The sequence below is a fragment of the Oryctolagus cuniculus genome, chromosome 1 (genome assembly GCF_051225735.1).
Source record: "Oryctolagus cuniculus isolate XC-2025 breed Fujian yellow rabbit chromosome 1, ASM5122573v1, whole genome shotgun sequence".
NCBI lineage: Eukaryota > Metazoa > Chordata > Mammalia > Lagomorpha > Leporidae > Oryctolagus > Oryctolagus cuniculus.
Genome location: NC_142867.1, coordinates 93,240,086 through 93,266,755, shown reverse-complemented (window position 1 = coordinate 93,266,755; position 26,670 = coordinate 93,240,086). Strand labels below are relative to the sequence as shown.

Below are 26,670 nucleotides of genomic sequence, written 5' to 3'. Positions count from 1 at the left end.
AAAATGCTTGCTTATGTTTTTTGCTATGCTCGGACCCGGGGACATCTGGTGAGGGGCACACAGAACGTTTTTGTTTTAAAGTCAAGGGTTGAGTCCTAGTAATTTCGGGCGCTGGGGGTAGAATTAGAGTACCCCAGGAAATGAAGACAGTCTGGAGAAAGGAAAGGATCCTACCCCTCTTAAGAAACAGGTTTCCTTGATCGTTCGCGTGTGACTTAAAGGAAGCTTCCTAGAAAGTCCTCCGTTTGTGTTGGAACTCGGTCAGCAGACCCTGAAAGCAGTGACCCCGCCCCCGCCCCCAAATTGCGTGTCTGGCTCCGCCTAGTGTAGGTTCCTCCTGCCCCCGAAAGTTGTGGCGACAGGGCAGGTTTTGGCTGCTTTCGAGAACGTCGCTCCGATCCCTTTAAAGGCGGGGATCAGGACGGAGGATGCGGGGGAAGAAGGCGGGAGCCGAGGGCTGGAGTCGCGGTTGACATAGAAACTCCAGCGCCGTCGCCCGGGGCCCTGTGCCCTCCGGCTCCGCTGCCGCCCGCCGCCCCGCCTGCGCTCTCCCTGCCCCGAGCCCCGGCCGGGCCGCCCCCTCCCGGAGCTCAGCGGCCGCGCGCGCTCGGGCCGAGGCCCCCTGGCGTCTCCCTAAGTGTGCTTTCTCCCCGCGCGGGCGAGGAGAGCCAGTCGCGGAGCCGGGACCGCTAGCCGTCTACACCCCTACCTCACCCTCTGTCCCTTGGGCACCAGTTTGCTCAGGACCGGCGTGGCGGCGGGTGACGCGACCCTTCCGCAGCGGGTCCCGGCCGGAGGTGCCGTCACGCCTCCCTCGGGAGCCGGCCCCAGACCTGTCCGACGCTCCGGCCATGACCCAGAGCCCGGCGTTCGGGCCCCGGAGGGGCTGCCCTGCCGCCGCCGGAGCCGGCGCGCGGCGCAACGAGAGCCAGGACTACCTGCTCATGGACTCGGAGCTGGGAGACGACGGCTGCCCGCAGCTCCCGCTGCCTCCCTACGCCTACTACCCCAGCTTGTAAGTGCGGGCAGTGCGGCCGGCGGGCGCGGGCTGCACGGCGGGAGGCAGTGCGCTCGTGGGGACCGGCGTGTGCGCCTCAGAGCCAGCACTGGCGAGTCCGAGCGCAGGGTCTGTTTGCCCACGAGAGAGAGAGAGAGGGAGAGACAGAAAGAGATCGCGAGCGAGCGAGCAGGGTTCCAGCTCCACTCCAGGTGACCAGGATGGGCCATTTCTTTAACCTGTGTCACTCTGATCCCCTAGGACTCAGTCTCGCCGCGCAACAGGCGCGATGAGAACAGCGGTAGGTGTTCCGAGGTGCGCCCCCAGGACTCCGAGCCTGTGCGGCGGGGATGACTCGGGCCGCCTCAGGGAACTCGGGAACCCGCGCTTGTCGCCTGCCTCAGCCCCTCAGCAGGCGCGCACAGCCTCGAAGTTCCTAGGTGCGCGCAGGAGGGAGTGCATTTGAGTCCCCGGCCTTCCCGCCCGGGACCTGGGGGTTAAGTTGGGGAGCCAGAACCATTGGGCTTCTGCACCGGCAGGCAGCGAGACGCTTTTTTATCTGGGGCATCCGGGGCAGAAATCCTTTCGCGGTGCCGGCTGGGGGCTCCGAGTTGATGAAGCGAGGGCGCCGGCGGGGTCATTTGTGGAGTGCCCTCGGAGTAACCGAGAGACTTTCTTTAAGAATCTGGATTTTGAGAGGTGGCAGGGAGATTGGCAGAGGGTGGAACTGAGAAGAAATTCTGCCTTCAGCGCAGGCCTGTGGCCACACATGCAGCTGGAGATACCGTTTCCGCTTCTTCGCCCCTCGGCTTGATTGGATGAGCAGATTTCCGGACCTGTCACGTCCATCCGCCTGCGGTCCCTCAGCAAGCAGTTCTCCAGCTCTGCAGGCAGCTCTAGGTGGAGGGAGGGTCTAGCCCACAGATGCCCAGTGGGCCTTGCTGGTGGATGGGCGCTGGTCGGGGCTGGCCGGAGCGAAGGGCATGGTTCCCATGCGCCCTAAGAGATGAGCCCCAGGAAATGATACGTCTATTTTTTTTGTTTGTTTCCAGTAAGAGCATAGAAAAAAAATGCTGGAAATGGTTCCACTTATCTAATCTATTTGCAATGCAGTTAGAAAGATATAATTCACAGACTGTAAAATCTACCTATTCAAGTCATAGTACAGCGTTGTTTTAATACATCCATTAAGTTGTCCAATCACAAGTAACATGTGTTTCCAGGACATTTCTTCACCCTCAAAAGAAATCTTACACTTGACATCAAATTAGAACATATATATTTTTAAAGTCTGGCAGTACAGACTTGTAGACGTTCGGATCAGCTAGAGATCTTGTTCAAATGCTGCCGATTCAATAGGCCTTAGGTGCAGTGGGAGGCTCTGTCTTTCTGGCCATCTCTCAGATGATGTAGAGGCTGCTTGTCTATATATCACACTCTGAAGGGAAAGGAGCTATATACCAAGAAAAAAAATCCTGGATATTCCAAATGCAACTATTTTCAATTTTTCTTTGAAAGTCTATGTTTAAAATACAAATACAGTTCTTAAAAAGATGATTTTGAATTGAGATCTATTAAGTCTGAAGCTTATATGTTTTCTGGTCAAACCAAGCGAGTTAATAGAGGTAAACTGCCTTCTAAAATTAGACTGTCCCATGAACAAAATCTTTGGTTTCTAATTCTATAATTTCTACACTCAGTGGCTACTGTGTCTGTGGGATAAGTGTGGTTATATATTAGCAAAGAGAGAGACTATAAATAAGGTATTAACTCCAAGTTTTCTGAAAATTTTCCCCAATGGTCTTTAAATGTGACTTACTGCTTAAAGGAATTTTCTAGTTCTTTATATTATTTACTATTTAGAGAAAAATAATTTCCCTTGGTTCAGGAATTCCAGGTCTCTCTTAGTGGATAGACTTGAGCAGCAGAGGGATGAGTAGAAACATTTTAATGGGCTTCAATTGTAATGTAGACCGCCCCATGTCATGTTGAAGGAAATTCTTGAATTAAGAATTTGATCTTATCTGAATCAATATTTCAAATGATTTTTAAAAAATTTTTTTTCAAAGATTTTATTCATTTATTTGAGAGGTAGAGTTACAGACAGTGAGAGGGAGAGACAGAGAGAGAGGTCTTCCTTTTGCTGGTTCACTCCTTAAATGGAGTCAATGGCTGGAGCTGTACCGATCCGAAGTCAGGAGTCAGGAGCTTCTTCCAGGTCTCCCATGCAGGTGCAGGGGCCCAAGAACTTGGGCCATCTTCTACTGCTTTCCCAGGCTATAGCAGAGAGCCAGATTGGAAGTGGAGCAGCTGGGACTAGAACCGGCGCCCATATGGGTTGCTGGCGCTTCAGGCCGGGGCTTTAACCTGCTGCACCACAGTGCCAGCCCCTCAAATGATTTTTTTTTTTTTTTTTTTGGACAGGCAGAGTTAGGCAATGAGAGAGAGAGAGAGAGAGAAAGGTCTTCCTTTTACCGTTGGTTCACCCTCCAATGGCTGTTGCGGCTGGCTCGCTGCGCCGATCCAAAGCCAGGAGCCAGGTGCTTCTCCTGGTCTCCCATGTGGGTGCAGGGCCCAAGTACTTGGGCCATCCTCCACTGCAGTCCCAGGCCACAGCAGAGAGCTGGCCTGGAAGAGGGGCAAGCAGGACAGAATCTGGCGCCCCGACTGGGACTAGAACCCGGTGTGCCGGCGTCGCAAGCGGAGGATTAGCCTAGTGAGCCATGGCGCTGGCCCCCTCAAATGATTTTAAACTTACTTTTCAGGTGCTGTTTTCTCTGGCAAGGCTTTTATTTTTTTTCAACTGAATAAGCAAATAACTGAAAAAATTGTAAGCAATAAATCATAATACTTCACACCTGTGATGTATGAGCGAAAACTAAAGAAAATTACTTGTTTCTGGTTGAGAGTACACATAGACACTTTCATATACTTTGACTTGTGATTTAAGCAATATTAGGTACTTTTTCCGAGTGGGAGCTGTAGTCAAGGCGATCACTGGAATGCTGTAGATATATATGTTGCCATTTTCTCACATCGTTGAAATCCCAAATCTTTGTAAGTTGCCATTTTGTAGGATAAATTCTCTGATTTTTACTAAACTCAAATTCAGTTTCACAGTTTACTCCTGTAGAAAGTTTTTTATATATGTTTAGGGAACTTTTACTGCTGAGAATTGTGCTAAATTATCTTGTTTGAGAGCTATAACACAGTCTGACTTTAATAGTACAAGCAGTAACATTTTGAAATGGAATTTGGGAGAAAAAATACAGCTTTTCTCTTTTTGCTGCTTTCAATTGAAAATCAGTTAAAACTGTGTATTGTGATCAGTTTGTAATGGCGATTAGAGAGAAAAGTCCATGGCCTACCAGGATCCCTGGAGGTCTATTACATTTGCTTTATTTACAATTAAAACAGAGGTCTCTGGGACATCACTTCTGAACATGGGGAAGAATCCCAGATACACACACACACACACACACACACAGAAACACACACAAATATGTAGTCTCAAGATCTGAATCACGCTCCAACTAAACTTTGGGAGGAACTACTTCATTAATTATAGATGATGAAGCAGTTAACTGTGAGCTGGTACTTAGGTAGACTGAAAGATTCTAAACCTCTTATGGTTACACACACTTAGCAATACTGGAAAATATTTTAAGTGATTTTAAAGAATTACTCAATTTTGTAAGAAATAGAAGAGATGACTCTGTTTCAGGAACACAGGGATTAAACACTGGAGTGTGGATTGTGAAGTGATGCTGTGACTGCACTGAAGAGTTATGGGTCCCAACAACCAAGGAGCTTGGAGTGTAATGTTTGTATAAAACACAAAGAAAGTAAAGGCTTGGAGCCAGAGTAGGCAGAGAGCTGGAACTGAGACAACCCTGACAAAAAGTTAGGCTAGAAAAATGTGCACACTGGCATGGATTGAGAACAGAAACTTCATGAAAGAAGTTAGCATTTCATATCCGGGGCCTGCATGCCATGTGTTTTTGTTTTTTTATACTACCTAGCTGACCTAGAAAGTCTAAACTGGATAATTCCCCTGGGGATCTTAGAACAGGGAAACACAAAACCATGGTAGAATAGTAACAGCCATCCAGAATGCCTAGGGTTTTCACAAAAGCAAGTCCTGTTAAAGACATGCTCACCATAAGGAATGAGAGTCAGTGGAGGACATAATGCATGTGTGAGAGTCGACATAACACCTAATGGCATTCTAGATCCTAAAGAATTTGGCACGTTGTAACAACATGAAGCAATAGAAATGTGGATAAAGTACTGCCAGTGTAAAAGAAGAATCAAATCCTAAGGAAAAGACTTATTTTAAGAAGCAGATAAATAGAACATCTGTGAATGAAAAAAAAAAACTGAATGCTAGGTTAACTTAGCATAATTGAGGATGATCCCCAAAATGCAGAGACATAAAGAAATGAAAAATATAAATATTATTAAGAGCCATGGAATTAGAAGATAGGAGTTCCAAAACAAGAAAATATGGAGAACATGGCTATGACAACATTTGAATAGATGATTTTCCAGAGATGATGAATTCTTGTGTTCACTAAGTACAGAAATATTAGTGTAACACAGAAAAAATGTTTAAACATATTGTTTAAATTGTGGAGTTCCAAAGACAAGAGTGATATTAAAAATTAAGGAAAATACAGGGATTTGAAGGAATAAGTTTTAAAATTCAGAATATTTACAATGGAAATACACTCAACATATTTTGATACATAGGTTTTATAATGTATAGAACTGTGGTTAAAATGCATTATTTCCACTCTAATTATTAATGCAGTGCTTCATACAGTCAGCATGGTTACTGATAACATATCTTTAAACATAAGCACACACACAAAAGAACTTTAAAAGAGGGTGACAGTGTTGAATCACAGTCTTAGAAGGAACTTGCATTCCTTCTCTTATTTCACATGATGAAATCAAAAATCACTTTTAAAAAAGGGGGAGTGGGGCCGGTGCTGTGATGCTGTGATGCTGTGGCTCATTGGATTAATCCTCCGTGTGCAGCGCCGGCATCCCCTATGGATGCCGGTTCTAGTCCCAGCTGCTCCTCTTCCAATCCAGCTCTCTGCTGTGGCCTGGGAAAGCAGTAGAAGATGGCCCAAGTCCTTGGGCCCCTGCACCCCTGTGGGAGACCTGGAAGAAACTCCTGGATCCTAGCTACAGATTGGCCCAGCACTGGCCATTGTGACCATTTGGGGAGTGAACCAGCAGATGAAGACACTCTCTGTCTGTCTCTTCCTCTCACTGTCTTTAACTCTACCTAAAAAGAAAAAGGTGAGGGGAGGGAGGGCTGGTGGATTCTTTAAAATTTTTACTGGCTTCGGGAAGCATTTACATAGCCTGAAACCCACTTGTGAGTCCTTGGACCCAGACTGTGAAGTTCTGATTTAAGAAAGGCAACCTACTATTAGAGACCTCAGTTAAATACAGACCTCCAAACACAGTGTTGTTGTTTTCAGCGACTCCCACAACAAAAGCCCTCTGTCTTGAACACATTTACACACACACACACAAATGAAAAATTCAGGTTATAAGATGGATTGTTCTAGCCGGTGCTGCGGCTCAATAGGCTAATTCTCCACCTAGCGGTGCCGGCACACCGGGTTCTAGTCCCGGTCGGGGCGCTGGATTCTGTCCCGGTTGCCCTCCTTCCAGGCCAGCTTTCTGCTGTGGCCCGGGAGTGCAGTGGAGGATGGCCCAAGTGCTTGGGCCCTGCACCCCATGGGAGACCAGGAGAAGCACCTGGCTCCTGGCTTCGGATCAGTGCGGTGCGCCGGCCACAGCTCGCCGGCCGCGGTGGCCATTGGAGGGTGAACCAACAGCAAAAGGAAGACCTTCCTCTCTGTCTCTCTCTCTCACTGTCCACTCAGCCTGTTAAAAAAAAAAAATGGGTTGTTTTTTGTGACAATTGCTCTGAAGTTTAAGATTGAAGTTAGAGTACTAGGATTGGTGTTTGGGTATGAATTGAAGCCTATGAATCACATGACTGTGTTCTGTTACTTCTCCTATGTCTGTCAAATAAGCTTTTTCAAAGATTTGTTCTACCTGTTCGCACTTACTTGTTCACATTTCTCTTTCCAGTTGCTAGACTACAAGCTTCCTTAGAAAGGACTATCTTCCCTCCCCCTACACTTAGCATAATGCCTAGCAAAGAGAAGGTGCCAACTGATTTAGTCATCAACAAAGATGTCTTCCTTCTCCTCAATATTTATCCCAATAAAAATAAAATGATTCTGGCTCCTTTAATAAAAAAGCATCTGGATCCTTTAAGTTAGAGGAGTGATTGTCCACAGGGGAGATGCCCACATCTTACATTGCAGCTTCCTGTCACTAAAATTCGCTAATCACTGCTGCCCCTACCATGCCACTCTTCTTAGCCTTTGCTCTTCCCTTCAAGTTTCCTATGCACACTGACATGAAGCTGTTATCTTCACCGGATAGGGTAAGAGTTCGGGAATAATCAGAGAGAGCTAATGTACAGAGAGAAACTCATAGCTGGCTAGAACTACTCTTCCAGCTTATTCAGTGGAATCTTCTAGGAATTCACCCTTGCCAAGGTCTAAGGTTCATCGACAGGCAGCAAACATGGTTCCTTTTCTCTTGAGACCATCCTCAATCCATCTAGCCCCTCATAGTCCTAGCTAGAGACAGGAAGGTTCCCCTTCTCCCTTTTCTTTCAGTGTGGATATACCTTTCAAACTCCATTTTTTCTTTTCTGGATGATTGGCATATGAATGTCCATTCCTTAAACAAAAACTTCAGCACTTACCCACAGAGGTATGGCTTCACATCAGAATATGACAGCCCAGTAGCAGAATTAGAGCTTTCCAAGTACAAGCAGGAGGCTCATTTATTTTCAAGACATATAAAACCAAAGAAGAACGTGATCTTATACTTATCTAGTAGTTTGATATTCAGAGTGAATCCTAGTACCTATTGTGTCCTTTGAAATAACATAACAACATAACATAACATAACATAACATAACATAACATAACATAACATAACACAACACATTTCATAACCAGAAAGTCAACATCTGGACCTTAGTTACATGTTTGCAGTTTGGAAGCCATTCCCCAAGAGAAAAGCAAGTGTAAAAATCACTCTCAAGTCTTATTCTTCTTGGTTTATGAATCAATGTCATGCCGCACTCCCCCATCCCCAGCCTCTTGCATTAGTGGTGGGTCTCTCAGAGCCGACCACGCTGGAGGTCTATGTTCTGCATGACAGAAGCCACCTCTTTTGATTCCCAAGTTGCTCTAGTTTGGAATAATCAACATCTGCTGGTAACAAATTACTATAATGAAACATATTTCAGGGTGCCAACATTGTGGGTTGTGGAGTGATTGCCAGATGTGCTTAAATGCTCACATGTATTCTGCGACAGTACGTTGGTTTACCTCTAGGAAGACAGTGCAGACTTTTTCCTTGAGTTATAAGAAAGAACTTCATAAGGTGATTCATCTTTGCCTTTTAGAGAGTAAAAAATCATAAGAGGAAAACATTTTCTTGAGTCCATTCTTGCTTTTCTCTTTCATAAAAAATATGCTAAGTATAATTGGATCCAGTTGGTTAAAATTACCATTTGTGATTGCTCATTGTTTAAAAATCGTTCTAAAGGCTTTCAGTGCATGGAAAAAGTGCTCATCTGTATGCCAAATTTCAATTAAACTTTGGCGTCTGAAATTCAGTGTGCTGTTGAAGATCCTTTAAGCCACTGGAATTTCTTGACTTAGAGTTTTTGACAGAATGTATGTTTAGAGCAGCATAGCAAAATGGGTATTCCAGGTATCCAGATAGCCCCTACGACTGCAGCATATCTATATTCTAGCAAATTCAGCTGATGCAGCCACACAAGAGAAATGATGTTAACTGGACTGATACACAGCTTAATGTAAATTGCTGTTTTTGTAGAACCCTAAGCGAAAATATTTATATATATTTGGAGCAACTAACATTTTTTGAATACCTACTCTGTAGCAGGTTCTTTTCTAGTTGTCACAAAAATGTAATTTGCTTTTCAGAGCAACCACTTGGCTATTTTTAGTGTTCCTTTTATAAATGACAGTAACTTACATTTATGTAAAAGGTGGTAGGGGAGAGGGAGGGAGGGGAGAGAGAGAGAGAGAGAGAGAATGAATCTCATCCATTGGTTCACTCTACAAATGACACAGAAGGCCACACCAGCCAGGCTAGGAACGCAGTCTGGTCCTTTCACATGGTTGGCAGGAGCCCAATTACTTGAGCCATCACTGTTGCCCCCCGCCCCCCACAACCCGGGTCTTTTGTAGCAGGAAGCTAGAGTCAGGACCTAGAGATGGGACTGAAACCTAGGTGCTCTGATGAGGGATGTGGGCATCTTGAGTGGTAAGCCAAATGCCCGTTCCTATCAATGCTGAAATCTAAAGATGTTAAGCAATGTGCACAAAGTTACACAACTGGGAAGTTGTTGTCAAGTGGGAAAATACTGTTCTATCTCAGTGCATGCTAGTATGCATGCACACAAGGACTGGCAGGTTGCAGAGTCATATGCCCCTCAGCATCCTTAGTCATCCTGCTTGCATCTGGCACAGCTGGATACAGGTTGATTGTGCCCTTGGTAAATGGACTCATCATCCCTTCCCCCTTTCTAAATTTTTAAAAAGAAGATTTATTTGTTTTATTTGAAAGGCAGTTACAGAGAGAGGGAGAGACAGAAAGAGAGAGAGCTATCGCCCATCCACTGGTTCACCCCCTCCCCCAGTGTTCGGCCCCCAGTGATCAGCTGCCTAATGACTGGGGCTGGGGTTGGGAAGGGCCAGAGCTGGGAGCCAGGAGCTCTGGAAATCAAACTGGTACCCATATAGGATACCTTCATTTCGGGTGGCAGCTTAACCTGCTACACCACAGGACTGGCCCCTCCGTCTCTCGTTTTATCATAGGTTTTTAGGGAGCCACCGGTTGGCTGTAATCTATAGAACCAAGATTCCTTGTGCTGTGCTTATTATATCTGCTGTACTGTTGGGGATAGGTGAAGACAGGATACAAGGTTATGAATAGCAATAATAAGTTGTCTCAAATGTTCCTTCTCTTTCTGGTGAGCGCTTAACATCTTTGAAAATCAAAAAAGATTTTATAGTCCACTTCTTTTTATTTATTTAGTAATCTGTTTATTCATTTATCTCTTGACATTTTATATCTATATTCAATAACAATAAAATCATAGCAACATTTATAGGGGGCTTTATGTGAGGTAGTATTAAGTGCTGTATAGGTATCAACTCATTTAATCTTTTTAACAACCCTATACGGTGTGTAATTTTATAATCCTCATTACACTGAGAAGAAAAAAAATGCCATAGCAAAAGAGGTTAAGTATATGGCTTCCCTGCCTTTTGGCTAAGATCAAGTGAAGAGGTTAAGTGATTTGCCAAATGTTTCACACCTTGTAGTTGGCAGAAATCACATGAAAGAAAGGAAAGAGCACTTAATAAATGACGAAATGGGATTTTAGAAATTGTCACATAAGGAAGACTATGAATGTACAAAAATTAGGTAGTCTGTAGATGATTTACATGTATTCGTTTTACCAAAGGTCCCTGAACCAGGCCGGCGCTGCAGCTCACTAGGCTAATCCTCTGCCTGCGGCACTGGCACCCTGGGTTCTAGCCCCAGTTAGGGAGCCGGATTCTGTCCCGGTTGCTCCTCTTCCAGGCCAGCTCTCTGCTGTGGTCCAGGAAGGCAGTGGAGGATTGCCCAAGTGCTTGGGCCCTGCACCTGCATGGGAGACCAGGAGGAAGCACCTGGCTCTTATTTTCGGATTGGCGCAGCGCGCTGGCCACAACACACAGGCCATGGTGGCCACTTGTGGGGGTGAACCAACAGAAAAAGGAGGACCTTTCTCTCTCTCTCTCTCTCTCTCTCTCTCTAATTCTGCCTGTCAAAAAAAAAAAAAAGTCCATGAACTGATGACTCTTTAAAGCTTACAAAAAAATTTTCTCTTATTCTTCATTCAGCTGTGTCATTTGGATGAAATTGAATCTATGCTCTAATATAGGTTGTATTAGAGAAATGGACTCAAATGATTGTCTGATACTCGATATTTCGCTTCAGGATTCACACAATTTTTAAAGTATTTTGCATAGTATTCATCTGAAGGTGTATATTGTGAAAAATCAATTACACTGTGGATAATCATGTTAAGATTGATTGCCTATTCAAGGCAGATTTCATTTTGCAATTACAGCAGCTCTGGTGTGCAGCAGAGAGTATTTTGTTCTGACATTTGGTGGGTCAGCATGAAACTCACAGAAAACTGGAAAAAGTTCTCTTCATAGAAACAACTAACATAGTTATTTTGAGAGTTATAGTAAGAATTGAAAATGGCGTGATTTCTAAAGGTAGCTGAAAAATTCTTTTAGGGAATTGAAATGTTACAGATAAAACTAGGTTTTGTTATTGCTATATTAGCTTCTGGAGACTGAAAGTTGCATGGAGTAGAATGAAGGGATGGTGACACACAATGCCCATCTCTTGGCAACATGAAAATCTCATTCTTACCATGGGGAATGATTTCTGCAGGATTTTTTTTCTTAGAGAAGCATTCAGGGACAGACACCATTTTACATCCTGCAGGATTCATTAGATTTATTTCAACAGAGATTTATTTAAGGCATCATAGTTGAGAACTGTGAACACCTTATTTTAACATGTCTAGGCTTCTGTTCTGATATTGTATGCATCTTTAAGACCCAGCAAAAAATGTGCTGTTTAAACGATATCTCTGATTTTTATTTTGTATTTACTGAAGCAGCATTTTATACTTGGATATAGATTTAGGTCATATATAACTCTTACACACCTATTAAAAAGAAGAAAAAACACACCGAATAAACCTGTCACAATGTCTCTAAAGCCCCTTCACAATGAGAGGTGGACTCTCCTGAGTCTCTTTGCAGCTTAGGATCTTCACTGACCACGGTTTCCCCAAGGTACTGTCGTGAACTATGCCAGAGAGAATGCTGCGTGATGGAGCACAAATCCAAAGAACCCGTGATCCAAAACTTCTGGTGCCAGGCGACTAAACTGACTTCTCAATTACATAGAACTAACCTATTTTGACCTAAGTGTTCTAGAACATTTCTAAACAAATTAATTTACTACTGTTCTCCTTATATTTCCCATTGTCCTCGACACACACACACACACACACACACACACACAGGTATTTGTTTCTTAGGATTGGATGGGAGGCTTCACTACTGTTTCTGGGATTTATTTCAAAGCCACTGTTATTCATTCTGAGATGATGGATGACGTTGCTTTTGATGTTTGTACATGCACTGGCAATGAAAACTGTGTCATGGTAGTGACTGACAGCTGACTGTTGCAAGAAGCCTCAGATTATAAAATGTGTTCTATTCTAGGGAAGTTAGTATGGGAGAAGTATGTGTCCTAGAATAAATAAATTATTATTCCCAGTGTGCCATAGTTCGTGTGAATGACACAAAAGAGGAGACATATAAGATTACAAGGCAAACAGTATCCTTTGGGATCTGTCTGGAATTTAAGAAATTCAGACTTCATTCTCTAGCTGACTTTAAAATACAGAAAAGACTATGCAACTCTTTTGCTTACTTTCCATTGTATTACCACACAGCATACCTGTGTGGTAAGTAATATTATTTCTAGTTGTAAATGCAGAAACTGAAATTCAGAAATATACAATTACTTGCCTAAGAATTAATGATGCTCAAGTGTGTGAGCCAGTACTTGAGTTCATATTTGATTGTAATGTTTACTCTCTTGCTTACTTTTGCTTCTCACTGGTCTTCTCTTCTTTCTCTCCTGCACACTAACAGTTCCATGAGGACAGGGGCCTCACTTATGAACAGTGACTAGCATTTGCTGGGCAGTAAATAAATACTTGTCAGATGAATAAGTTAATGTCTGCCTTTACAAAATTATTTCAGTACATTGAATTTATCTATAAAATCCTTTCATGTTTTGTTGTCACATAGTATCATTAGATTTTGCATTTAGGGTATCATGTTTTCATGTAAACATTTGTTTTGGAAGCACTATAATATTGGAGTTTTATATTCTTTCATCTTAGGTCATTTGATGAATTTTAGGAGCTTTGTAGTATATGTTTAATACTAAAAATATGACTTTTAAATCATTTTTAAATAACCGTAAAATAAGAAAATGTGAATATAAACAATATGGTGTTGATAGAACACCCATGAAGGTTTATCTTTTTTTTATTATAATAGCAAGAGGAAAAGTACTTGAATTTTTAATGTACCTTGAAAGAATTTGTAAAAACTGAAATTTTTGACACCAAAGCTCATTATGTCCAAGAAAATTTAAGTACCGAAATGAAATAATCCAACTAATCAAGAAAGTAAGAAAAGAAAGAATGATTTAGCAAAAATGGTCTAAAAGTTATACGTTTTTGACCAGATAGTATTTGGGCAAAAATTACAAATTATTTAGTTGATTTTTATTGTAATAGATCTTTAAGAAATTAGATCAATTATTTTCAACCTGAATCACAATCCCTCTATTAGCCGTAATAGTTTAGAGATTACCCAATTCTCTTTACCAAAGACTCTGATAAATCCTCACTACAGACTTGTAGTAAAAGATACTATAAAGGAAAGGTGTTGCACATTAAGTGTTATGAATACAGAGAAAATATTAGCAAGCTGTTGTCTAAATGTGTAATCAGAAAAAGTTGAATAAAACATTTTAATCAATGGTTTTCAAGTCTAGTCTTTTATCATAATCATCTGGATGATTTTTAAAAATAAGGGTTACCCAAGACTTACCAAAGTCCAAATAAGCCTGAATTTTTAGGGGATAGGGCTTAGAGATAGTATATGTTTTTTTAAAAAATTACCCAAGGATGTTTTATTACCACAATTTTAATGATCTGTGATTACTTTGAAATTTACTGTATGAAAATTTTCTGTATGCAGATGGTGAAATGGTCATTTTTCCAATTCAATTTTTTTATAGCTGTTGTATCTCTCTATTTTTTTCCTTTTTACTTGTTAAACTCCTTATTTGGTAAAGTATCAAATCTCTTTTATTGTAATATAAATTTAAAGTGTGTTATCTAAAAAATGAAAAATAAGATAGAAGTAGGGTGGGAGGGAGAGGGAAGGGAGGAAGCGAATATCAGTATGTTCTCAGAACTGTATACACAAAGCACACTGAATTTGTTAAAAACTAATTAAAAATGAAAAACTTTATAAAAAGTCACCCAGATGATTGTAATATGGGATTAGTTTTAGAAACTTACTGTTTCGGTAATTCTGGATTTACTATGAGAACAAGAGTTGGCAATAAACCTAATTTCAATCAAGAAAATTATTGTGTGTTCATCCAATAATAAAAAATTTGAGATTTTAAAAAATTCCTAGGCTGGTGCCGCGGCTCACTAGGCTAATCCTCCACCTTGCGGCGACAGCACACTGGGTTCTAGTCCCGGTCGGGGCACCGGATTCTGTCCCGGTTGCCCCTCTTCCAGGCCAGCTCTCTGCTGTGGCCAGGGAGTACAGTGGAGGATGGCCCAAGTACTTGGGCCCTGCACCCCATGGGAGACCAGGAGAAGCACCTGGCTCCTGCCATCAGATCAGCGTGGTGCGCCGGCCACAGTGCGCCGGCCACAGCGGCCATTGGAGGGTGAACCAATGGCAAAAAGGAAGACCTTTCTCTCTGTCTCTCTCTCTCACTGTCCACTCTGCCTGTCAAAAAAAAAAAAAAATCCTTTTCATGGGTCTAGTGATTAGATAGTATTAGACAAACTGAGAAATAATGTATTATAATTAAACAAATTCTCATCAAATACCTACTATGTACACAGTTCTATTTGTGATATATTTTAGGAGCATAAATAATGTGTCTTGGTGTAATGATTGTTAAGAAGTTTGAAAAGTAATGCCAGAGCTGTTTTATGAAAAACATTATCCTCTGGTGTTTTTCTTATATAAATGCATGGTGTGATAATTTTTTTTAACTTTTATTTAATGAATATAAATTTCCAAAGTACGATTTATGGATTACAATGGCTTCCCCCCCATACCGTCCCTCCCACCCACAACCTTCCCCTTTCCCACTCCCTCTCCCCTTCCATTCACATCAAGATTCATTTTTGATTATCTTAATATACAGAAGATCAGCTTAGTATACATTAAGTAAGGATTTCAACAGTTTGCTCACACACAGAAACATAAAGTGAAAAATAATAGATGATTTTTTTTAAATGATGATGAAATCAGATCAGACCTATTGTCATGTTTAATCCCAGTGAGAGTCAAGTTGGGAGTTGATAATTTCTTTCTTTCTTTTTTTTTTTTTTTTTTTTTTTTTACAGAAGATCAGTTTAGTATGCATTAAGTAAAGATTTCAACAGTTTGCACACCCATAGAAACACAAAGTGAAATATATTGTTTGAGTACTCATTATAGCATTAAATCTCAATGCACAGCACATTAAGGACAGAGATCCTACATGAGGAGTAAGTGCACAGTGACTCCTGTTGTTGACTTTACCAATTGACACTCCTGTCTATGGCATCAGTAATCTCCCTATGCTCCAGTCATGAGTTTCCAAGGCTATGGAAGCCCTCTGAGTTCTCCGACTCTTATCTTGTTTAGACAAGGTCATAGTCAAAGTGGAGGTTCTCTCCTCCCTTCAGAGAAAGGTACCTCCTTCTTTGATGACCTGTTCTTTCCACTGGGATCTCACTCACAGAGATCTTTTGCCAGAGTGTCTTGGCTTTCCATGCCTGAAATACTCTCATGGGCTTTTCAGCCAGATCCGAATGCCTTTAGGGCTGATTCTGAGGCCAGAGTGCTATTTAGGACATCTGCCATTCTATGAGTCTGCTGAGTATCTCGCTTCCCATGTTGGATCACTCTCCCCTTTATTTATTCTATCGGTTAGTATTTTCAGACACTAGTCTTGTTTATGTGATCCCTTTGACTCTTAGTCCTTTCATTATGATCAATTGTGAACTGAAATTGATCACTTGGAATAGTGAGATGGCATTGGTACATGCCACCTTGATGGGATTGAATTGGAATCCCCTGGTATGTTTCTAACTCTACCATTTGGGGCAAGTCAGCTTGAGCATGTCCCAAATTATACATCTCTTCCCTCTCTTATTCCCACTCTTATGTTTAACAGGGATCACATTTCAGTTAATTTTCAACACTTAAGAATAACTGTGTATTAATTACAGAATTAAACCAGTCATATTAAGTAGAACAGACAAAAAACTACTAAGAGGGATAATGTATTAAGTTGTTCATTAACAGGGCTATGCTGATCAAGTCACCGTTTCCCATAGTGTCCATTTCACTTCAACAGGTTTCCTTTTTGGTGTTCAGTCAGTTGTCACCGATCAGGGCGAACATATGGTATTTGTCCCTTTGGGACTGGCTTATTTCACTCAGCATGATGTGTTCCAGATTCCTCCATTTTGTTGCAAATGACTGGATTTCGTTGTTTCTTACTGCGGCAGGAGCCAGGTACTTATCCTGGTCTCCCATGGGGTGCAGGGCCCAAGCACTTGAGCCATCCTCCACTGTACTCCCTGGCCACAGCAGAGAGCTGGCCTGGAAGAGGGGCAACCGGGATAGAATCCGGTGCCCCAACCGGGACTAGAACCCGGTGTGCTGTCGCCCCAAGGCGGAGGATTAGCCTAGTGAGCCACGGCGCTGGCCAGTGATAATTTTATATATCAGATAGTGGGTAAAATTATTTGTTTGAGTTTTATTTTATCTTAATATTGATATTCTTGCTTATTGGTATTCTCAGGATAGCCTTCAACTTCTGTAATCTCAGAAAGTATAAAAGAAGTCTGTCATTTTTAAAGAATTTATGGTTAAAATTCCCAAAGAGTGAAAATTTTACTATTGACTACACTTATCACTTAACTGTGTTACTTTTTTCTGAACATTATGGAGTTTTGAAGATCTTTTTTTTTCTTCTTTGTTGTTTCCCTTGCTCTTCAGAATCTCTTTTGTTTTACACTTCCAGTTGTTGGCCTTTGTTGCCAGTGCTTTGGCATCCTCTAGAAATTTTTGCAAGAACAGCATCAAGGAGTTTTTCTCTTGTTTCCTTCTGAGTAATATGTTCAGGTTTTTAGTCCATTTTGAGGTGATTTTTGTATATAATATAATTATTTATTTTGCATACAGATATACAGTTTTTCTTTTCTTTTCTTTTCTTTTTTTTTTTTTTTTTTTTTTTGACAGGCAGAGTGGACAGTGAGAGAGAGAGACAGAGAGAAAGGTCTTCCTTTGCCGTTGGTTCACCCTCCAATGGCCGCTGTGGCCGGCGCGCTGTGGCCAGTGCACCGCGCTGATCCGATGGCAGGAGCCAGGTACTTATCCTGGTCTCCCATGGGGTGCAGGGCCCAACTATTTGGGCCAACCTCCACTGTACTCCCTGGCCACAGCAGAGAGCTGGACTGGAGGAGGGGCAACCGGGACAGAATCCAGCACCCCGACCGGGACTAGAACCCGGTGTGCCAGTGCTGCAGGCGGAGGATTAGCCTAGTGAGCCGCGGCGCCGGTTAGATATACAGTTTTTCTGTAACAATTATTGAAGAGACTATCTTTTTCCTCATTGTGTCTTTTTGTTGCCTTGTTGAAAATTAGTTGACTTGGATTTATTTCTGTGTTCTGTGTTCTATTCCATAAATCTATGTGTCTGTTTTATTCCAATGCCATACTATTTTGACTACTATAAGTTTGCAATATAATTTAAAATCAGGATTTGGGGTTATTTCAACTCTATGTTTTTCTCCCTCAGATTTCTTTGGCTATTCATGTCCTAAAGTTGTTCCATAAAATTTTAGAATTTTTTTTATTTCTTTAGAATTTTTTTCTGGAATTTTAATAGAAACTGCTTTGGATTTGTATATTGTTTTGAGTAGGATGAGCAGTTTAACAATACTGATTCATTCAATTTATGAACACAAGCTATATTTCTACTTATTTGTATCTTTTTAAATTTCTTTCATATTTCTTTTTAAAATTTAGGAGCAAGACGATTTCCACATCACTTTTTGTACAAGCATGTGCTAGAGCCTTTAACTTGAAGGAAGGGAAAGAGAAAAAAAGAAAGATGATAAAAGTTTGTAAAGGAAAAAATAGCAAGTGTCATCACTAATATTAGATTATGTACAAAGTAAAGCCCAAAAATACCATACAAAAATTATCCATTAGCAGAGAGTTTATGAAATCATTGTGTGTGTAATTTATATCATTATGTAAAATCAACTACATTTATTAGTATCAGGAATGAACTCTTAGAAACACAATAAAAGTACACTAACAGAAACAACAAAACAAAAGCTCATTGGAAATAAACATAACAAAACACATACATAACTCTAGTGGAATGAAAATCAAATTTGTATTGAAAGACATTTTAAAGTGGTAAATACAAGTACAATGCCCAAGGCATTATAGCACTCCCATGATTATCACAAAAGCCAAGATATGGAGTCAATCTAAGTGTCCACTGATTAGTGAGTAAGTGAAGAAAATGTGGCATATGTACATAATAGAATATTTTTTGGCTATAATAAACAATGAAATCCTTTCATTCAAGCCAGTATTGAAACTGGAAGACATTATGTTAGTGAAATTAGCCAAGCACAGAATGATAAACACTGCATGTTCTTTCACATTTGGAAGTTAAAATTTGTTCTTAAAGGAGAGAGTAGCATAAATATTAGCAGAACCTAGAAAGGGTGAAAGGGAAAGGAGGAAAGAGAAGGTTTGTCTCCAAGGGTGTGCACTAGCAGGAATTTGGAATTGGGATCAGAGTTAGGATTCAAACCCAGGGACTCCAATATGGAATTCAGGCATCATAAGATGTGTTTTAACAAATATACCAAATATACCAAATTCCCACCCCAGCACTGATATTTGGTTCTATAATGATTGACATTGTAGCAATATTACATGAAGACTGACATTTGTAATAATGCCCGTGAGCCATCAATAGAAACTTAAATTGAACATTGTGAACACACTTAAAAAAGAATATATTCAATGCATTTAGAAAGACTTTGAATCCAATATAGCTAACAAAATCGTTTATGCTATAAAACATGATAGTATACTTAAATATTCCTTTATGCGGATTAACTCATTAACAATAATTGAATAAAATCTGAGGCTTTAACTTGAGCTTCTGCTGATTTGAGCCTTCCTTCCTTCTCTGACATCAGCTGTCCTCTCACCTTCTTCATGATCTTTCTGTTCCAGCAGTAAAGGGCCAATGCTCCTGACTGATGCACATTTCAGTACACCTGTTCCTTTGCCAGTATTACCCTTGACTTCTGTTTTACCAAGAGCATCCCTTGTAGAGGATCTTTCCCTGAGCTCTCCTCTGCACTTCTGGTTGTTCCTTCTCAAGGCTCTCACAGTCTTCTGGGGTGTTCTATGTCACTGTTGTTACTACACAATGATATAATGATATATTTCTGTGCCTGCTGTATGGGGCTTTTGGGTATTTGAGAGCCAAGGCTAGGGCTCAGTGATACACTTGTGAGTTATAGAATAGTGTGTCACTTGGAATATTTTTAAATGTCTGATGCATGGAAGGATGGCAGAATGAACCAATTTTGCCAACTCAAATGCTTAGACAAGTACTGAATAAAAGAATAGCAAATAGAATGTAAATGGAGGGGTAGTTAGGATTGTCCTTTAGAGGATGGCATATTTGAAAATGACAGTTTCCTCTCAGCCCTGGTCAGTTATTGCCATAAGGCATTATTCTAATGTTCCTAAATCATCTGATTTTTATGAGCAGCCCAAGTAAGATTTTATGTCTGAAGTGTTCTGATTTTTCAAACACTAAATGTTACAAAAGGACAATAGACCAGATGTAACTCCAAGACTGATAACTTTAAACGATTTAGAATGAATAACACATCACTTACCATGAAATTCTAATTAGAAGCTCAACGAATTTTGCTCATTCATATAACTACATAATGAAGGTCACTACTCCACTGACCTATACCAAAGCAAAACTAAAGTTATCATCTTGGCATTACACAGGTTTTATTTTTATTTCTGAAATTGGGCTGACAGATGTTTTTCTGCAATTGGCCAGCTGTTGCTTTAAAAATGAACTGCAGCAAAAGACTGAATTGAAAGTAAATGCTTTCAAACTTATGGAGAAATACACTTTGAAGCATCACTGCAGTAAAGTGTCCTTTCAGATTACAGAGAAATTATCTTACCTCTCTGGAAAAATGTTCACCTTTACTTAGAGGTATATTCATGATATATCTTGATTATTAAGGCTGAGAACATTTACTTTGATAATATCTACAGTGATTACCACATGGAAAACCATTTCCTAAGGAACAACTGAGAGAGTGCTCCACAAAGCTTTATAAATAAAATTTTATTTACATAACATTCTCAACATTTCATATTCCTGACTACACATAACAAGAGTGGTTCTCAAAGAAATCAGGTGCATAAGCACAAATATTCCTTAACACCTGTTTTGCACTAAAAGTTTGCATCATGTTCCATAATGTTCCCATGTGCATCTGAGAATAAAGTTGTTTTTCTACTACCTCTTTTTTCCAAAAATATGTAATATGTTTATCCATAACTTTGTATGTCCTTAGGTCATGCCACAGGGGTATTCTTACCAGGACGAGGGAAAGCGAATGACTCACACCAATGACTATGAGCAGAAAATATCAACTCAGCTACTGACGATGCTCATACCATGAGTAAATCCATGGAGAACTCAAAACAGGAAAAGGAAACTAGGGAAGGCAAGAGGAAGCCTTTGGGGAAAAATCAGTGAAATAGAAGGGAAAGTTCAATTCAGAGTGGTAAAAAAAAAATACGATGCTGGGTGACAAAGTTGGAAGAGAGGTATTTTGAACGCAAGAAGCAGTATCAAGTGTCCATCTGTTCCATGGCTAGTTGATACTAAGCCTAAAGCAACCTGCTTTGAGTACCATCAAAGATTCCACCACAAAGAGAGTTAGCTGTGTTATCATCTAGTAAATACATATTTCCTGAGGTCAGAGAATGATTTCCAAAGCTTACACCCTTTCTGTTCCTGACTGTGTCACCATGACCTAGCACAGGGTAAAGGCTCAGTGACTATCAGATTTTACAGTGTTAGCACTGAAGATTATCCGGGTAGCTAGAATATACACTAATGCAATTGGAATAACCTGAGCCCACAGAATGGGATCTTTGTGGTCTGTTTTAAAACTTGGAGACATAAAGAGAGAGCAAGACAGACTTGGGGAAGACAGAAGGAGGAAGCAGTCAAAGGGGTGATGTGCCTACACCTAGTGGAGGACATAGTTCTGATTGGGGCAGCATCCAACCCTGAAAGAACAGCTGCTCTCTGTCTCAGCCTGGAGTTTAGAGTAATTTTCTCTAACTTTTAGTGAATCAACAATTCTATAGATTGGTTGCTTTTCCTTTTAAAACAATTGTCCTCCCCTCTCTAAATGAAGCAGGAAATGGGATGCAGTGAGTTGGATAACCTGACTCTTCTCATTGCCTGACCCTGGACAGCCACCACCTCAAACTGGCCAGGGCTGCCACAGGTACTATGGAGGTCAATGTTTCTCTGTGTAGCCAGGGAAAGTCAGTATATTCCCATCCTGTCTATATTTTACACATAAATTCTTCATGCTTGGGAAATATTACAGAATCCAATCTAATCATTATTTTATTTGTTCTCTTTGAATAATTTTTGTTGTTCAATGTTGGAGTAGGCTTAAATGCTCAGTAAATATGTGAAGTATCACATAAATGAACATGCAAGTTTAAAACTGAATATGTGTAAATCCACAATTTCTTTTGGGTTCGACTTCTCTGCAGTTCATCCCTTAGTAAAAAAAAAAAAAGTAGACATATAAAGTAAAAATGTCCATTTCCAGTTCTTTCCTGTTTAATAACACAGCATACAGCATATTATCTCATGCATCCATTCCCTTGCTATACTTACTGGCCCATCTGCCTGGAATGATGATTTTCCCTTTATCTTTAGTTGTAGAGTTCATGCGTCGTAAGAGACACTTCCCTATATTTCAGTTCTAATACAGGCAGAGTTCAGTGTGTCTGTTTCTGTGTTCCCAAGTGCATTATATACACGTATATAGTGAGCTTTTTCCACATTAAACTAAGAACATTTACAGCAGCATCTAGTACAGAACAGGTGCTTTGAACGTGATCCTATTTTGGTAATTGTCTCATTTTCCTTTGCTACTGGATGTGGTATCTGAAACATAATAAATCTTAAGTGTGTTTTTGTGGAGAAAATGATGTAGGAGTGCATTTACTCTTCTAAAACTATGAGATCCAGAAGAGATGTTAATGAAATACAGAAGCTTTTTTTTCTTACATTTTTGGTAGAATAGTGTGTAATTCTTAATTTCATGCATCTGTGGTAGGATATGTTATAATCGTTAGTGGATGTGATACAATGTATATGGCAATCCCAGCTGGTGAACTGGCTGAGAGGGAAGAAAGTTGGAAAATGTTAGGGACATATTTTAGGTGGATTCTCAAGTACTGATCAGCAATCCAGAGTATAAGGTCTGAAGGCATAGGACTAATGTTACTTGATTTAAGTTAACATTGTTATCAAAATTGGTTTTATCTGATGGATAGTCAAGGTAATAGGACTTCATGGGTAGTAAGATATTTGGATTCAGCCTATGATGTTCTCTTTATTTTTTGTTCATCCACTTTTAAATAGGGTACTAGGTATGATGAATATTAAAGGAGGTCACAGAGCCAACTTGGGAGAAACAAAAGCAAAATTAAAGAAGACTAGCATCAGGGTAGGCAGGTATGGGACCAAGTTACAGGGAGGAGCATAGCTCAGAGTGATATTTGATTGCTGCAGTCGGTCTCTGTCAGTGGCAAACTTCACCACCTCAAATAACTGCACTGGTCAGACTAGCACAAGTTGATGGTCCGAGTTACACAGAGAATGAATGGAATGACGTTAGTTCTTTATGTTTAGGCTTCACCCTGAAGCCCTGTATTACTTCTCATTAATCTTCTTTTTTTAAAAAAAAGATTTATTGTATTTATTTGAAAGGCAGAATTACAGGGAGAGAGAGAGAGAGAGAGAGCGAATGAGGAGAGAGAGAGAGAGAGAGAGAGAGATATGGAGAGAGATCTTCCATCTGCTGGCTTACTCTCTAGGCCAAAGCCAGGAGCCGGGAGCTTCTTCCGGGTCTCCCACATGGGTACAGGGGCTCAAGCACTTGGGGCATTTTCTGCTGCTTTCCCAGGTACGTTAACAGGGAGCTGGATTGGAAATGGAGCAACAAGACTTGAATCAACACCCATATGGTGTGCCGGCATTGTAGGTAGTGGTTTAATCTGTTACCCCACAGCACACCACCCCCTCTCCACCCGCCATTAATACTCTTATTTATGAATCTCCCCAAACCTAGACTTTAAGTAAGCTTCACTTTTTACTTCAGCCAAACATAACATATTGCTTTTCCATTATCTGGGAAAGCAGTGATTTCTTGGTTCTGGTATTTTCACTTCATTTTTGCTGCTTGAAACAGGAAAACTCCACCAGATATATTTGACAGTGTTTATCACAAATACATCATGCTATCTCCTTTACACAAATGCTATTCTAGGCATAACCCAGAATCCCATTTTGGATAATTAGAAAAATCTGCCTCCTGTGGCTATTATTTAATTTTTCAGTTATGGGTCATTGTTTATTTCAAATGTGGGTTATGCTGATTTCTTTTCTTCATCACCTGTCTGTCCTGCTTATAGCTAGAAGTGACCTGCCACACAAGGCAAGATGTGCCAGAATTCTCATTCATGGGACCAGGCATATACTCAGTTCCAGCAGAAAAATAATAATGTGGGAATTTTCAGAGTTTGAGACATTTTAACTAGATAAAAGACTTTAAATTAGAGAATCCGATAGCTAAATTGACTTACTTAGAATATGTTTTTGGAGCATCAACTAATGTTCTCTTTTTCTTCTTGTTTTAAAAATATTTATTTATTTGAAAGGTAAAATGACAGAGAGAGGGAGAGGGAGAGTGCGGAAAGAGGTAAGGGGAGGGAGAGAGAGAGAGAGAGAGAGAGAGAGTGAGTCAGTCTTCCATCTGCTAATTTACCCCTGGAATACTGGTTAAGAGCTGGGGCTGGACCAAGCTGAAGCTGGGAATCAGGAACTCTATCCAGATCTCCCACCTGGGTGGCTGGGACCTAAATACTTGGGCCATAATGTGCTGCCTCCTATAGCAGCATCAGCAGTAAACTCTTCAGAAATATGGAGGAGCCAGAACTGCAACAGGTACTCTGATATGGACTGTGGGAGTCCCACGGAGCCTCTTAACCTGTACCACAGCACCCACCCCACTAACGTTCACTTACTGATTTGCTCAACAAATTAATGTTAGTGGAAAAAAAGAAAACATGGCTCCAGATCAGAATTTGAGGTTTCTGACTCATCTCCTTAGTTTTTGTTTTGTGCCAGGATGGATTGACTAACGCTTTATTATTTGGTACAAATGCTTCCTGGACCATTTTGTTTCTTGACGTATAAACCAGTGAGACAGAAGGTGATAAAAATATTTCGAGCCAAATAATTTAGATGATTAGAAAAATCTGCCTCTTGTGGTTCTGTTATTTATTTTTTCAAATATGGGTCATTGTGTGTTTTGGATGTGGGTTATACTGATTTCTTTCCCTTGTCATGTGTGTGTCTTGATTTTTACAGCTAGAGGTGACCTATTATCCAAAGGAAAAATGTATATTAAATGGCCTTAATTTCACTTAGTTAAAGAAAATCCTGATTTTCTGGGTCCTGAAAGTAACCTGTAAATTATAAGTAAAATACATGGTCATCTGGGTGTCATGAATTGTGAGGGAGCTGAGATGACGTTCACTTTCAGTCTCATAGATTTCATGGATGTTGGTAGAAGACCCAAGCCTCCAGAGTCAATAATGAAGTGTAGTTTCTCATCATAGCAATAGCAGAAGCTAGTGCATTCTTATTTTTTGGATTAGTTCCTTAAGCCACAGGTTTTTTTTTTTTTTTTTTTTTAAGATTTAATTTATTTATTTGAAAGACAGAGTTACAGAGAGAGGGAGAGACAGAGAGAGAGATCTTTTATCCAGTGATTCACTCCCCAAATGGCTATCAAAAAGCAGCGCTGGGCAAGATCCAAGCCAGGAGCCAGGAGCTTCTTCCAGGTCTCCTTGTGGGTGCAGGGGCCCCCGTACTTGGGCCGTCCTCCTCCGCTGTTTTCTCAGGCTCATTAGCAGGGAGCTGGCCAGCATCGCAGGCAGTGGCTTTACCTGCTACACCACAGTGCTGGCCACAAAACTGTAATAGAGGAAAAGATCTTTGACCTTGCAGAGCCTATGTCTTTTGTAAAGGGAAATAACCATGGCTGGCTTTATGTTCTGCGTGAGGGACATTCTATCTTCCAAGACTACTTGCTGTACAAACATCTGTGAATATTTAGTTTGTATTAAAGGATAAGCATTGTCTTGTTTAAAAACCCTGGATTCATCTGTAAACAGTTGAATTTTGGTTGTCTGAGCATTTGTTTGGTAGAAACAGTTTATTGGAGGGAAACATTGCCATAAAAATAATTTGGGGGCTAGCATTGTGGTACAGCAAGTTAAGCTGCCACTTGTGAAACCAGCATCCCATATCTGAGTCCCTGTTTGAGTCCAGACTTTTCTCTGTTCCCCATTCAGCTTTCTGCTAATGTACCTGGGAAGGCAGTAGATTATGGTTCAAGTACTTGGGTTCCTGCCACCTGTGTGGGAGACCTGAATGAGTTCTTGGCTTCTGGCTCTTGCCCATCCCAGCCCTGCCTACTGCAGCCATTTGTTGAGTGATCCAGAAATTGGAAGATCTCTCTCCTTTCTCTATCACTCTGCCTTTTGAATAAGTAAATAAATATTTAAAATAATAATCATTAATAATAATAATTTAGAACTCTAAGAAGTTATAGACTTATGACTGGGGAAATAATGAAAAGCTCTTTACCTTGGGTTTGAAAATGAGGAATCAAGTTTTCTCTCTCTATGTTATTTCTTGGGTGAAAAATTTTTAACAAATTACATATTTTAAAAATTATGCCATAAAAATAGTTTAAATAGTAAAATCTAGTGTATTTTTGGCTTTCTGCTGTAAAATCATTTATACAAATATTGTGTTACTAATATTGTTACCTTAGATTGGTCATAAATGCAGTTTATTTTATAATGCTGTAAACTTTGTTGTACTTAATGAGTGCCAGTTCATAATATTTATTTAGTGCGTTTAACCACTTAATAATCTTACTGAATATAATTTTTAAAGGCATATAAAACTAAATTGTTGACTGCTATTTGTCAGTATTTACAGTAAAGTAAATAATATACAGTTGATAACTTCCTGATTACTACAAAGTTATTGCTTTTCCTGGCATCTGCTAACCCAGTAACACAAATACTAGAAGGATTGAGCCTTTGTATAAGGAATGAGATGGGACCAAAAGGAAATCATTCAGTTCAGTAACTTAGATTACAGTAGGTTGTTTTCCATTTTATACCAGCAGGTCCTAAACTGCCAAAGTCTCA

The 26,670-nt window shown here is 40.5% G+C and overlaps 1 protein-coding gene across 3 annotated transcripts in view; it reads left to right on the top strand.

The window, feature by feature from the left end:
* Window positions 1–490: 490 nt before the first annotated feature.
* Window positions 491–26,670, top strand: part of TRPC6 (transient receptor potential cation channel subfamily C member 6) — a 129,917-nt gene continuing 103,737 nt past the window's right edge. For 2 of the 3 annotated variants that reach the window (XR_016219601.1, XM_089312128.1), the window contains exon 1: window positions 677–1,015. Coding sequence is in view for 2 of the 3 variants with exons in the window: in XM_089312128.1 (XP_089168254.1) it covers window positions 852–1,015 (164 nt within the window). In the remaining variant the exon portion in view is untranslated. Of the gene's footprint in view, window positions 1,016–26,670 lie in introns of all 3 variants that reach the window. The other variant, XM_002708603.5, reaches the window with a different exon arrangement.